At 33.0% G+C, this 12,625-nt stretch overlaps 1 protein-coding gene across 1 annotated transcript in view; it reads right to left on the minus strand.

Moving 5' to 3' along the window:
- LOC136034247 (chondroitin proteoglycan 2-like) overlaps positions 1 to 12,625 on the minus strand; it is a 46,681-nt gene that overhangs the window by 7,077 nt on the left and 26,979 nt on the right. Inside the window, exon 3 of the mRNA XM_065715388.1 lies at positions 6,663 to 6,786. Within this exon, the coding sequence (XP_065571460.1) occupies positions 6,663 to 6,786 (124 nt within the window). The remainder of the gene's footprint in view (positions 1 to 6,662; positions 6,787 to 12,625) is intronic.

Below are 12,625 nucleotides of genomic sequence, written 5' to 3' on the forward strand. Positions count from 1 at the left end.
TAATATAAGAAGCAACTCGCTATATCTGCCTGCAAATATTATTGATAAGAGAGGAGAAGATTTCAAATCATCCGCTAGAAACTTCAACCACCATGTTGTCTATTTGCTCTTTTATTTTTTGTCTTACTCCGTCACAAGTGCTACAAAACCTCCCTTGTTTTTTCTACGGTTCAGAAATAAATTGAATGAATAAGTATTACGTAGTAACGCTTAATAATGTCCTGAGAGACCGCCATTAAACTTTATAGTGATTCTTCTTGGTAAGTAACTCACGCCTCAGCAGGTACATTTAGAACTGTTAGGGCTTGCAATAATCAACAAAATATTGCCTCAATATTGAGCTGTTCGACTAGACATCACAAATAGTAAACAGAGACAATATTCTGGACTTTAATTCAAACAGTCCTTTTCCAGGGGTAGCGTTACAAATATCGTCATTTCGTCATTTTTTATAATTGAAATACATTAATTGGTCGTTTCCTAATGTTTAACCAATCCCATTAGGTTCTTCTTGGAAAATTTTACCTCCTTTGGGGAATAATTCTTTTACAAAGTCTTTTATGATTTTATAAAACGTCGACGGTCCTTTAAGGCCATACAATGGCTACAAAAATTATTGAACAGTCCCTTAAGAGCAGGTGTTTTTATTCTTTCTTGGCCTTGAAAATCAAACAGGAATGTTGTTATCACGGTTTCTTTGATTGAGACCTCTTCACCATCTGAATTATTTTAGGAACGGTAAATTATTTGTTGTTTTTCTTCCCAAATGGGCCATCAGTTTTGCTGGCTGAACTGAGAGCTATCAAAATTGCCTTAGAAACAGCAGTAAAAAGTACTTATTAGCAAAAGAAGTGCGTAAATAATATTGTTTCAACTTCAAAGAAGCATTAAAGTTGAAGAAGCGGATATTTTAGATAATCTGAGATAGAGACATAGCTAATGTCAGAAACATGAGTGAACTTTATAATGATCACCGTGTCTCTTTGAAATTTTAACATGTTTTAACCATTTTTAACCATGTTTTCATCGATAGAAATTATTTCACTGATGAGACAGCTTAAGAGGCCAGTGTAACTATTTCATCCCAAGGTCCTCATGCAAGACATTTTAAAGACTTCCTGATAAGAAGCATAAATAAATTTTTTCCACGGTATTGTGTTTTAGACTAATATTACATTTTATTGTTTTATTGAATAGCTCCTTAGAATGAAAACATCTCCAGTTCGTAGACTTGCTCAAACTAGGAAGAAACTGGAACTCCGCTCAAAGAATATTCTTTGGTATCAGTGCTGATCCCATTCCCTATATCAGCAAAGCAGCCCAGAAGAAACCAGTAAAATCCTTAAAAGAAATTGACATTCCTTGTACTTGTTCACATTAATTGATAATTGGACATTTGGGTCAGAAACGAGCATTTTTTGAATAAGTCCAATTTGGCACTTCTTCAAATTGAATCCTGGCTAATTTGGAACTTTTTCTTGAGAAAACTGAATTTGGGTGAAAGTGAAAGTGAAAAGTGAGAAAAGAATAGGAATCTATGAAACCACAGAAGGCAATAAGATGTGAAATAAGGAGGTAGGAAATTAAGGAAACGGTTTAAATTACTTGAATATTCACCTGCACAGTACAAAATTAAAATTTTTAGTTGCCCTGTTAATTGAGAGGAAGAAGTCAGTCTGGTTTAACTCTGCATTTGGTTTCTTATTTGCTTTGTTTTCCAGTATTATTGAATTCAACGTTAAGTGATTATTTTATTTATGGCAGTCTATTGACAGAACATTTCATGTCTTCTCATAGATGGCTATTCATCATAATAGCAGCAATTTTTTGTTTGTTGCAAATTGATCTAATCTAATTAAGATGCTGTAAAGTTGAAAATAGCAGATTTTAAAACAGAAAAAAAATAAGAAAAACTGATTTCTCTTTACCATAACGAAGCTGAATTTATATATTAAAAATGAAACTGCTCTATATTATAGCATAAAAACATAAACTTTTCAAATCATGCTTTTTCAGTAGATTGCAGTGATACTCCGCTTTTGAGCAAGATTAGGGGTATGGGTCGTACCCCTCCGATTTCTGGTACTAGTCTTACACTGATTTAGTCTGTAGTTTTGATTTAGCTCATTTTCACATCAATTTGATGAAATTCCATTGGCCAAGCCCTAAACTAGTTAGGACTTGGCCAGTTTTGTTTCAATAGCCCTTGGAATCTCTTAAAGGTACGATTTTCTAATGTTTTCAGCTTAATTTTGGAATTTTTGGTGTCCACTAAATCATTGATTAAAAGCAACGCTATTAGGGACAACCATTCGAAGTATATAGGTGCCTTCGGAATTCCAGAGAGTAAAACATCTCGTCATAAAAACAGTATAATTCCAAAATTAACTTGAGTGACAAAAAAAACACAATAGCAGCAAAAACCTAAGAAAATAATGATATCCCGGGCAGGAGGGGTATGGGAAGCCATCCCATCGTGAGGACAAAACACATGAGAAAAATATCATAAACTTTAAAGTTCTAATAAAAACAGTATAATTCCAAAATTAACTTGAGTAACAAAAAAAACAAAACAACAACAACAACCTAAGAAAAGGAGGAAAGGAGGGAAGACCCCCTCTTCCTTTCTCCCTAAGAAAGGAGGAAGAAAAGAAAGATAGGAACAAAAAATATACTGCAACGCTGTAACATACTGCAACGATGAAAAGCAACGCTATAGATATGACAACTATTCAAATCATACTGTACTAGAGGCAACTATTTGAAGTTTATAGGTGCCTTCGAAATTCCAGAGAGCAAAACATCTCGTCATAAAAAGAGTATAATTCCAAAATTAACTTGAGGAACAAAAAACACAATAGCAACAACAACCTAAGAAACAAGGAAGAAAAGAAATATTGGAAATAAAGATATACTGGGCAGGAAGGGTATGGCAAGCCATCCCATCGTGGGGACAAAACAAAACACATGAGGAAAAATATCATAAATTTTAAAGTTCCATCATCAATGATGAATAAACAAACGTTAAAAAACAATCTTTAGTATTTGCTTTTTTAAGTTTAGCTCAGATTTTTATGATGGATCAATGTGAGCTACACCGTTTTGGCTATATTTATTTGCAATGAATGAAATTTCAAATCGAAGTGAAAACGTTAACCTTTCATATCTTACAAATAATTTGGTTTATTCCCGACCATCAACGAGCCAAGTGGGTAAGAGGGGAGGGGGAACAAAATTAGAAGAGAACTATTGTAAAAAATTTGTTAGGAATTTGAATTTGAAAATACTAGGAGGAAATATTTACTTTTCGTATGTTTTTTAAATCCGAAACATTTAGGAAAAAAAACATATTTTTTGGTTTAGATGCATTTTCAAGTTTCGATAGTCGATTTAAAAAATTTCCAAGTATTCTTACAGCCCTGGTTTGTAGAACCTGAATTTGTTTTAAATATGTCTAAAAGGTGTCCTCAAATGTGTTTTCAAGCCCCGCTCTTTAAGCTAAAGTTTGACCCTTTGTCACAACTGTGCTTTGTAAAACAATAAAAACTTTATTATAGAGATTGGAGTGTTGAGGAGGGAACAGCCTTTTTATATATGAAATAATTTCTGATCGTTTTGAGTTTTAATGTTGCTCCTTACTTTTAGCTAAAAAATGTTTTTTTTTATTTAATTTCTAAACGTTTTTGAATTAGTGCAGGGTTTGAATTTGGCTCACCGTACTTGAATAATTAAAACAAAAGTTGCATATAAATTATTTTTTTAAGCTAATAATAACCTTGTAATAGTCTAATTTTGATTTTTGTTTCACTGGAATGACTCCTGAATCACAAAGGCCATTTAATTAGAATAATAGCCTCTTTTAAAAGTTAAAATAGAAACTTTAGCGTAAGAGCGAGCTACTGAGGAGTGGCAACCTATGTCATATACGCAATATTTTCTGTTCATTTTAAGTTTTAATGTTGCTTCTTGCTTTCAATTGAAAAAACCTGTTTGTGTTCAATTACTGATAGTTTTTTAAATATTGCCGGGTATTCTAGCTATCCCTTAATGGAAAATTCCCTTCCCTCACGGGATACTTCTCCAGGGAAAGATTCTCATACGTAACTGAAATTACCGATATTTGCGGAACTAATTTTGTAAGGCATAGTAACAAAACAGCCAAAGAGGTCGGAACTATTTCTCTGAAAATGAGAGTCACAAGTTGAGCAATTCGCAAATGACTGAAGAAATGAACAAAAAAGATCTTCAAAAGATATACGTAAGAATTTATGTTCGTTGTAAGTTTTAACGTTATTCCTTACTTTCAGTTGGAAGAAGCTTTTTTATTTTTTATTTAATAACAACCACAAACCGAATACTTACAATATCTTTGGTTCATTATCACGTAAAAATTATGGCCATGAAGCTACTTAAGATAAAATTTAATGCTAGGATTGGCCGGAAAATAACACAACTAAATTATTGCATATATAAGCCATTATTTTTAAAAATTCGAAGTTTAGCGTAAAGAGCGAGGTATTGACGAGGGACAAACTTCCTCATCCACGTAATTTGAGGGAGTTTCCCCCCTCGTCAACACCTCACTCTTTACGCTTAAGTTCGAATTTTGTTCCAATTCTTTAAAAAAGCTCGTGAATCACAAAGGCAAATTAATTAGATTAAATAGCTCTTTCGAAATTACTAAAAATACTTTAGTGTAAACAGCGAGGTATTGACGAGAAGATGAACATCCTCATACAGATAATAATTTCTGTTCGGTTTAAGTTTAATGTTACTCCTTGCTTTCAGTTGAAAAAACACGCTTCTTTAATTTGATTTCTGATCGTATTTTAATAGTGCTTAGATATCCTTCATAGAAATTATCTTCCCCCATGGAAAATTCCTCCAATTGAAAGAGCTTCCACCGTAACTCACGCCCCCCCCCCACTTAACAGCAAAAATACCCCTGGAAACGTCTGTATACTTACCAGTAACAAATACAATGTGTAAACAATTGACAAAGTTCATAACTTGCAGCCTTTCCCCCGGGTACTGTGGGGGATTAAATCGTCCTCAAATATATAGTTATCAGATATTTCAACTCTGCAGAAAAAAATTAATATCTCAAAATTTTGATCCTATACCTTTGGAAAAATATGAGCGTGGAAAAGGGCCTAGTTGCCCTCTAATTTTTTGGTCACACATAAAGGGCACTAGAAATTTTAATTTTCGTTCTAATGAGCCATTTCGTCAAATTTTTAGGACAACTGGGTTGGTATGACAACTCCTGGGAAAAAAACAACAAATAAACACGCATCCGTGATCTTTCTTCTGGCAAAAAATTCAAAAGTCCACATTTTTGCAGATAGGAGCTCCAAACCTGTACATTAGGGTTCTCTAATACGCTGAATCTGATGGTGGGATTTTTATTAATATGTTATGACATTTAGAGGGTGTTTCGCCCTTTTTTAAAATAAGACAAATATTCTCGTTATTTTTGATGGGTGGAACTAAACTTGATGATACTTATAGATTTAAACTCAGCATAAGAACCTGATTCTTTTAATGTATCTATTGATTTCAAAATTTCGTTTTTTAGAGTTTTGGTCGCAATTGTGCCGGATCGCTCCTTATTTACAGTTGTTACCACGAACTGTTTGACATGTAGGAAAATAGCGAACTAAGATTTTCTTCCAACGAGAGCTAACGATTCTTTTTTAAAGGGGGGGGGGATAGGCGAAAGCATGTTGACTGTACTTATTTAGTAAAAAATTCTTAAGAGGAGGGTTAGGGAATAAGGAGTAAAAAAAAAGCTGCCAAGATTAATAAAAAATATGGCTTTGGGGTATGTCATAAAAGTACCATAATTTGCACTCTCCTAAAATAATTAAAGTTTTTGTTAATCCTGGCCATCTCTTTTCTAAACTCCTTTCTTCTAACCGACTTTTTTTTACTCCTTTTCAATAAATAAAATCCAGTCAACACCATTGTCCCTACACCCTCCTTAAAAAAAGAATTGTAGGTACTCGTCGGCAAAAGTACATAGTTCACTATTTTCCTTTCCCTTATATACATAGAATCAAATCACTAGCTAAACAGTTTGCTATTTTAAATTTTAGTGTATGCTCAAACTATGTTTCAATAATTGACTGGTTGGCTATATTTAGTATGTTTATACATAAAGCGTAATATTACGTTTATACATAAAATTTTGCAAAAATATTAGCATCTTATCCATTATCCATTTCCCTTACCCTCAATTTAAAAAAAAAAGAATTATTAGCACTCGTGGGCAGACATTCCTAATCTGTTAATTTCCTTTCCTGCTTATGCATAAACTCAATTCAGTAGCCAACCGGTTCACTACTTTAAATTTTGGTTTATACTTAAACTGTTTTTCAGTAGTCAACTGGTTGGCTATATTTAGGATGTTTCTATATAAAGCGGTTTGTTATTAGCCAAATAACTTAAATATTTTCTACAGATGATGAGCAGAAAGCAGGATATTCCACATCCCCGCAACTGATACCTCCTTATCAATCATAGCGAAATGATGGAGAAGGGACAATCTACATTAATAGGCGATTTAAATCAACTATAATTTGCAGTATGCTAAAGCAGCCACTTTTTTCTTAATATTGACTGCCTCTTTTCTAAAGTCCATTTCCCCAACCAACAAGTACCCATATTATAGTTGATTTGAAGTGCCAATTAATTTGGATTTTCTTTTCCCCACCATTTTGCACTGATTGGCCAGGAAGGGTTGAGGGCGGAGATGAGGAATATCTTGCTTTCCGCTCATCATTTCTAGAAGATATAGATATAGAAGATTAGGTATTTATAGCTGACATCTTATTAGCCAACTAGTTAAATAATTCCTTAAGCACAACAAAAATTTTGCTGATGGCTGACTATTCGGCTATTTAAAATATTTAATTTTGCTATTTAAAATTTGGACTCTACTGTGTATTAGAAATTATTGATAGCTGAATAGTTGGCTATTTTCAACTTAAGGTTGTATATACCTGAGATCTTAATAGCCAAATAGTTAGCTAATTCCCCACGTATGATACAAACTTTATTCATAGCTGATTAGTTTGCTACTTTAAACTAAAGTTGATACATGCCTGGGATATTAATAACACAGCAGTTAGCTAATTTAATAGTGCATAGCCTATATAATTCTATTATTAGCTGACTAGTTGGCTAATTCAGGCTAGAATTTATGTAAAGATGAGATCTAATAGCTAACTGGCTGGTAATTTAAAGATTCCCATATATACACTTCTTAATTTTACCAATCTAGTCGACTAAAAAAAATTCTATATATATATATATATATATATATATATATATATATATATATATATATATATATATATATATATATATATATATATATGTATATCTATATATATAAAAATAAGTTGTCTGTGTGTGGATCTGTGGATGGATCAGGTGACGTCACCTGAAAAAACTGGATCAGGTGACAAAACTGAGGTAAAAACCAATAAAAAACTAAAAAGAAAAAAAAAAAACTAAAAAAAAATTTTCATCTAAAAAACTAAAAAAAACTAAAAAAGGTAAAAACTAAAAGAACTAAAAAAGAAAAAAATAAATGACGACACTCAAAGAGAAAGCGACCAGGACAAAAGGAATGTTCGATTAGCAATCAACAATGCACCGGGACACAGGGAGTATAAATGACGACCAGGACAAAAGTAAAAAAAAAAACTAACAAAACTAAAAAGAAGGTTAAAACTACAAAAAAACTAAAAAGAAAAAAACTAAAAAAAGGCAAAAACTACAAAAAAAACTAAAAACTAATAAAAAAGCTAAAAAACTAAAAAAACTAAAAAAAGGCAAAAACTACAAAAAAAAACTAAAAACTAATAAAAAAAATAAAAAAGCTAAAAAACTAAAAAAACTAAAAAAACTAAAAAAAGGTAAAAAGCTAAAAAAAACTAAAAACTAAAAAAAAACTAAAAAAAAGGAAAAAACTGAAAAATAAGCTAAAATAAAGGTAAAAACCAATAAAAACTAAAAAAAAACTGAAAAAACTAAAAAAAGGCAAAAACTACAAAAAAAACTAAAAACTAATAAAAAAAGTAAAAAAGCTAAAAAACTAAAAAAACTAAAAAAACTAAAAAAAGGTAAAAAACTAAAAAAAATAAAAAATAAAAAAAAACTAAATAAAAGGAAAAAACTGAAAAATAAGCTAAAATAAAGGTAAAAACCAATAAAAAACTAAAAAGAAAAAAAGGAAAAAACTAAAAAAAATTTCATCTAAAAAACTAAAAAAAACTAAAAAAGGTAAAAACTAAAAGAACTAAAAAAGAAAAAAATAAATGACGACACTCAAAGAGAAAGCGACCAGGACAAAAGGAATGTTCGACTAGCAATCAACAAAGCACCGGGACACAGGGAGTATAAATGACGACCAGGACATAAGTAAAAAAAAAACTAACAAAACTAAAATGAAGGTAAAAACTACAAAAAAAAAGAAAAAAAACTAAAAACTAATAAAAAAAACTAAAAAATCTAAAAATCTAAATAAACTAAAAAAGAAAAAAAAAATAAAGGAAAAAAAATAAGGAAAAAAATAAAGGAGAAAAACAAAACTAAAAAACGAATGTATATACAGACCGGGACACCAGGATACAAATGACGACCGGGACACAGGGAATATAAATGACGACCGGGACACCGGGACAGGGAATGGTCGATTAGCAATCACCATCAACAAAGCTCAAGGGCAATCATTAGAATCATGAGGTATAGATCTGAATACAGATTGTTTTCCCATGGACCATTATATGTTGCATGTTCAAGATTCGGTAAACCTGACAATCTATTTATATGCAAAGACAATGGGACAGCAAAGAATGTTGTATATTCGCAAGTTTTACGTAGTTAAAACCATATATATATATATATATATATGGATATATATATATATATATATATATATATATATATATATATATATATATATATATATATATATATATATATATATATATATATATATATATATATATATATATATATGTATATATATATATCTATCTATATTCACAGGTGGGACATAGGGACACAACTACAATGGCGCGTAACTATTATGGCGCGTAACGACTTACGCGCGCGGGGGGGCTTGGGGGGGGGGGGGCGCGAAGCGCCCCCACCAACTAGGTGTTGGGGTGGCGCGAAGTGCCACCCCAACAGCTAGTATATATATATATATATATATATATATATATATATGATGATTAGTAGGATATTTTTTCTGTAAATAAACTTTACTGTTTCATATTAGCTGCATGGTAGATATCCAATTTTTCGTGATACAATTTTCGGCAAAAAACTGCCACGGGTTTATTTCAAAGTGTCGGCAACGCTGGCTCAGGATTTAGAATTAAGAAGTAGCCTAAATATAACTCCATACCAGAATCAATGCCATGGATTCTGCAGCATCTCCTAGTCTTGAAGCTGTAAATTCTTCTACTTTTGATATTACTAAAAGGTAGCTTTCCAATTTATGTGTTTTTTGCATTTGGAAATTAGTTGTTAGGTGAGTGAAACTTTCAGGAATACATCCAGAGCCTTAATGATCTCTAGGAAAATATTTTGGGTTTAACTTACTTTTTGATGGTGATTTGTGGTAGTTCTTTGCTCTGAAGATTATTTGAATTTATTTCTGCTCCTTACATTAATTTCTGCACAAAAATAGGATGACAATTTTCAGGGAGATCAAACTTACCCCATAGTCTGTGGTAAATCTTACACCTTTCACTAAACCCCATATATGCAGACAAAAATTGTGTCACTAATAATTGCTAGCTGATATATCTATACAGGCTACATCAAAAATCAAAAACCATGCAAAACAATACTGTTGTTAATAGTTCTTATGTTCAATAGTAGAACACAGATTTTTTACTCATCATTGGGTATTTTCAACAGTATTGGTCTTACTCCATATGTAGGTAGAAGGAGTCTCTAAGAATGTTTTTTTTTCAAATTTTTACTGTAAATATGAAAAAAGTAATACCATTCTTGAAGAAACAATGAGGAACAAATTGTAAAAATAATTTTTATTAAAAAAAGGATAATTTCAATGTGTATCCAAGGGAGTCCAGAATTTTGCCATTGTTATTTTTTGCCCTGTCATACAAATGGATAGCTAGGCTCTGGCAGCAAAGATATTTTATGCAAACAAGATTTTCATCAGAAAATCAAGCTGTTGTTCTGATATACCAGCCTTGTTGATCCTGTTTGGTATAGTATACAGCATCATTGTACTCCTTTAGATATGTTTCCCTGATCTTCTTCATTTTTACTGTTAACAATATAACAGATGTCCATTTGGTCAGTTGAAGGACCTAGTGAGATGTCAGAGTCTTCACTGGAAAGATCATTTATCTTTTCCAGTTTTGGCTCAAGTTTCTGCTCTTTTACTTTTCCTTTTTATGGCACTTGGTATTAACCAAGTGACATATAGCAATTGCCAATTCTGTTGGTCTGTCTGTCGGTCCTGGTTTTGCTACTTTAGGCACTTCCAGGTAAGCTAAGACAATGAAATTTGGCAAGCGTATCAGGGACCAGACCAGATTAAATTAGAAATAGTCGTTTTCCCGATTTGACCATCTGGGGGGAGTGGGGGGCCAGTTAATTTGCAAAAAATAGAAAAAATGAAGTATTTTTAACTTATGAGTGGGTGATTGGATCTTAATGAAATTTGATGTTTGGAATGATATTGTGTCTCAGAGCTCTTATTTTAAATCCCAACCGGATCTGATGACATTGGGGGGAGTTGGAGGGGGGAAACCTAAAGTCCTGGTTTTGCTACTTTAGGCACTTCCAGGTAAGCTAGGACAATGAAATTTGGCAAGCATATCAGGGACCAGACCAGATTAAATTAGAAATAGTCGTTTTCCCGATTTGATAATCTGGGGGGGGGAGTGGGGGCCAGTTAATTTGGAAAAAATAGAAAAAATGAAGTATTTTCAATCATGAGCAGGTGATTGGATCTTAATGAAATTTGATGTTTGGAATGATATTGTGTCTCAGAGCTCTTATTTGAAATCCCAGCTGGATCTGATGACATTGGGGGGAGTTGGAGGGGGGGGGGACCTAAAATCTTGGAAAACACTTAGAGTGGAGGGATTGGGATGAAACTTGATGGGAAAAATAAGTGCAAATTTCCAGATACATGATTGACATAATCGGAACTGATTCGCTCTCTTTGGGGGGGGGGGGGTAATTCTTAAAAATTAGAAAAATGAGGTATTTTCAACTTACGAATGGGTGATCAGATCTCAATGAAATTTGATGTTTAGAAGGATATTGGGTCTTAGAGCTCTTATTTTAAATCCCAACCGGATCTGATGACAGGGCCGGGGAGTTGGGAGGGGGAAACTTAAAACTTGGAAAACACTTAGAGTGGAGGGATCAGGATGAAACATGGTGGGAAAAATAAACACAAGTCCTAGATAGATGATTGACATAAACGGAAAGGATCCGCTCTCTTTGGGGTAGTTGGGGGGGGGTATTTCTGAAAAATTATAAAAATGAGGTATTTTTGACTTATGAACAGGTGATTGGATCTCAATGAAATTTGATATTTAGAAGGATATTGTGGCTCAGAGCTCTTATTTTAAACCCGACCAGATCTGGTGACATTGGGGGGGAGTTGGGAGTTGGAAACCTAAAACTTGGAAAACACTTAGAGTGGAGGGATCGGGATGAAACTTGGTGGGAAAAAAAACACGAGTCCTAGATACATGATTGACATAAACAGAACGGATCTGCTCTCTTTGGGGTAGTTGGGGGGGGGGGTAATTCTGAAAAATTAGAAAAAATTAGGTATTTTTAACTTACGAACAGGTGATTGGATCTCCATGAAATTTGATATTTAGAAGGATAATGTGTCTCAAAGCTCTTATTTTAAATGCTGTCCAGATCTGGTGACATTGGGGGAAGTTTGGGGTGGGGAAACCTAAAATGATGGAAAACGCTTAGATTGGAGGGATTGGGATGAAACTTGGTTGGAAAAATAAGCAGAAGTCTTGCATACGTGATTTACATGATTGGAACAGATCTGCTCAATTGGGGGGGGATTCTGAAAAATAAGAAAAAATGATGTATTTTTAACTTACAAAGGAGTGATTGGATCTTCATGAAACTTCATATTTAGAAGGATATCATAACTCAGATATCTTATTTTAAATCTCAACTGGATCAAGCGTAATTGGGGGGGGGGCAGTTTGGGGGACCGGAAATCTTAGAAAATACTTAAAGCGGTGAGATCAGGATGAAACTGGATGGGAAGAATAGAAACCTGTCTTAAGATACGTGACTGACATAACTGGACCGGATCTGCTCTCTTTGGTGGAATTGGGGGGGGGGGTAATTTTGAAAATAGAGGTATTTGTAACTTACGAAAGGGTGACCAGATCTTAGTCAAATTTGATATTTAGAAGGATCTTGTGCTTTAAAGTTGTAATTTCAAATTCCGACCAGATCCTGTGACATTCGGGGGAGTTGGAGGGGGAAACCGGAATTCTTGGAAAACATGAAAATTGGGGTATTTTTATCTTACGAATAGATGATCGGATCGTAATGAAATTTGATTTTTAGAAGGAAT

The sequence above is a fragment of the Artemia franciscana genome, chromosome 13 (genome assembly GCF_032884065.1).
Source record: "Artemia franciscana chromosome 13, ASM3288406v1, whole genome shotgun sequence".
NCBI classification, from domain to species: Eukaryota; Metazoa; Arthropoda; class Branchiopoda; order Anostraca; family Artemiidae; genus Artemia; species Artemia franciscana.